We start from the raw sequence: 2,290 nt of genomic DNA, 5'->3' as shown, positions 1-2,290 counted from the left end.
GAGCTCTAATGTTTCTTTTTTTTTTTGGAAAATAAAATATAAATAATTCATTTTTTATGAAAAAGAAATTTTCAAGCACATAACATAGGGTGGTTTTAGGATTTGGAAGAAAAGGATATAAAGGTGCAAAAATATGTTTAAAGTCATGAAAGACTAGGAGCCACGTTAACAACCATAAAAAGTTCCTCCTCCACTTTATCACTCTAATTGACGATGTTGCAAAAATTGGAGTAGAGAAGTTAAAAATAGAAAATGTCTTAGCATGAGCTCCATTTTCCTAGGTGCTACCATTTACCCCCTGAGTGGAGGGTGAAATTAAAAATAAAACATAATTAAAGGATGAAAGTGAAACAAAAGTAAGAGTAGAGTGACCAAATGCCCCATTAACTGGATTGTTGCCACCTACATCCCAATTCAACACTGCACAATGCACGATGATTTCAACACGTGCTTGTTTTTAATAGCAAGTCACCAGGAAGTTAACAATATTACGATCCTTTTTCACCGCCACCGAAAAACCCTAAACCTCCTCCACAACATCGATTGCCGGGAATCACCGCTGGTCAGTATGTGACCTAATCTACTGCTTTGATTAACTTACATGGGTTATAGACCATTTTTCCTGATATTGGCTTCAGGTTGTCATTTTTAAGGAATTAGAACCGCACCTTGTACTAAAGTTTTGTTCTTCTGAAATTTGTTGATGTTTTCTTACCGTGGAATGTGACATGTTTTTTGGGTTTTGCAGACCCAAGACGCTGCTTAAGCTTAGTCACCACTACTTTGAACTAAAATTGCGTAGTGTAGGTTGTTATTTTGCAGCATGTGTATGCTTATGTGTAAATTTTTGGATTTTCGGTTTCAATTATTGCTTGATGCAATTTTCTCCGATATTTGTATTGCTGAGCTTCCCGGATCTTATGAGTTTCTGATGATCTAATTTACCCTCTTGGGCATTATTCTTCATTTGTGTGAATGAATTTAAACTTATAGACTTGAATTTTAAGTGAGTTAGATGCGGTTATTGTTCCTAAAATATGATGAGTTTGTAGTTCCAAGACCCTGGCATCATTCTTGAGATGCAATTTACTCTGGATATGGTGGTATGTTTTAGTTGTTTGATTAGTTTTAGCTTGTAGTGAATGATGTTGTTGGTAAACAAGGCAATAAGTAGACAAATGCATATGAATCTTCTCGTATTCCTTTTAATTGTGAGGCTTTTAAGTGGTTTAGATTTGATTTGATGATGAAAACTTGTGCAATTTTTTTCAGGTTTCAGAGGAGATTTAGGTACAAGAGATTGTGCGGGTTCAGTATTTGTTTTCTAGTTTAGTAGAATTTATTTATTTTCTTAGTGTGTGAGTGAATGTGCCTCCTCCAAATGGCCTGTATAATTGTTTGGTCATACTGAAAGAAAAGAAATAAATATCCACTAGATAATTACTGAGTCCTATCGAAGGGTTTTCACAAGGTTTTAAGTAGCCATGGGAGGTGTCTCTTCTTCAAGAACAAACCCTAATGATTCTAATGAATCCAACTTATCGCCGAGCTCATCAATTCCTGGCAATTCCCAGAATCATAATTCATCCACAACCTCATCAAACCCTCCGCTGCCCTCTTCAGGTTTTTCAGTTGCCACTGAAACCCCTGAAGCATCAGATCAATCAAAGAAACCCACTGATGCCAATGGAGATGAAGGTCAAGAAGTGGAAGAGGAAGAGGAAGGAGAGTGCGGGTTTTGTGTGTACATGAAGGGAGGTGGGTGCAAAGATGCTTTCATAGCATGGGAGGATTGCGTTAAAGAGGCAGAAGATAGCAATGAGGATATTGTGGAGAAGTGCCATGAGGTTACTCGGTTCTTGACAAAATGTATGGAAGCTCATGCCGATTATTACGAGCCAATTTTACAGGCAGAGAAGGCTGTCAAAGAAGAAGCTGTGAATGAGTTGAAGGAAAAGGCAGCGAAAGAATCAGAATCAAATGTGGCTGAAAAGGAAGCGGTGATAGTTGTGGATTGATGGATTGAGAAGCAATGAAGGGCTCTGGTGACCATAAATAAACAACTGATTAGGTGATTGTTGATTTTTTCCATTTCTGCCAGAAAGGAGATGCTTGCATTGATGTGCTTCTTTTGGTGCCAATTTTTTTAAGAAAAAGAAGGCAATAAAGAATTGTGGAAATTAAGATTTAGTTTTGATGTGAGCAAATTGAAAATGTTAAAAGATAGTTAGTGTCACGGATTTTACTTCCATTAGCATTATATATTTCTATTTTCTTGCCTTTTGGGTCA

General features: G+C 36.9%; 1 protein-coding gene across 2 annotated transcripts; it reads left to right on the top strand.

Annotated features, from left to right (window-relative positions):
• The first annotated feature begins 423 nt into the window (after window positions 1-423).
• Window positions 424-2,290, top strand: LOC105111243 (uncharacterized). 2 transcript variants are annotated; one of them, XM_011006556.1, is made up of 2 exons: window positions 424-562; window positions 1,273-2,290. In XM_011006556.1, the coding sequence occupies exon 2, from the start codon at window positions 1,485-1,487 to the stop codon at window positions 2,016-2,018; it is 534 nt and encodes a 177-aa protein (XP_011004858.1). In that variant the 5' UTR covers window positions 424-562; window positions 1,273-1,484; the 3' UTR covers window positions 2,019-2,290. The 2 variants fall into 2 exon arrangements, with proteins under 2 accessions (XP_011004858.1, XP_011004859.1); XM_011006557.1 differs by having other exon boundaries at window positions 424-638.

This window comes from Populus euphratica, unplaced genomic scaffold, assembly GCF_000495115.2.
Source record: "Populus euphratica unplaced genomic scaffold, PopEup_1.0 scaffold286.1, whole genome shotgun sequence".
Taxonomy (NCBI): Eukaryota; Viridiplantae; Streptophyta; class Magnoliopsida; order Malpighiales; family Salicaceae; genus Populus; species Populus euphratica.
This window is presented reverse-complemented; position numbering and strand designations above follow the sequence as displayed.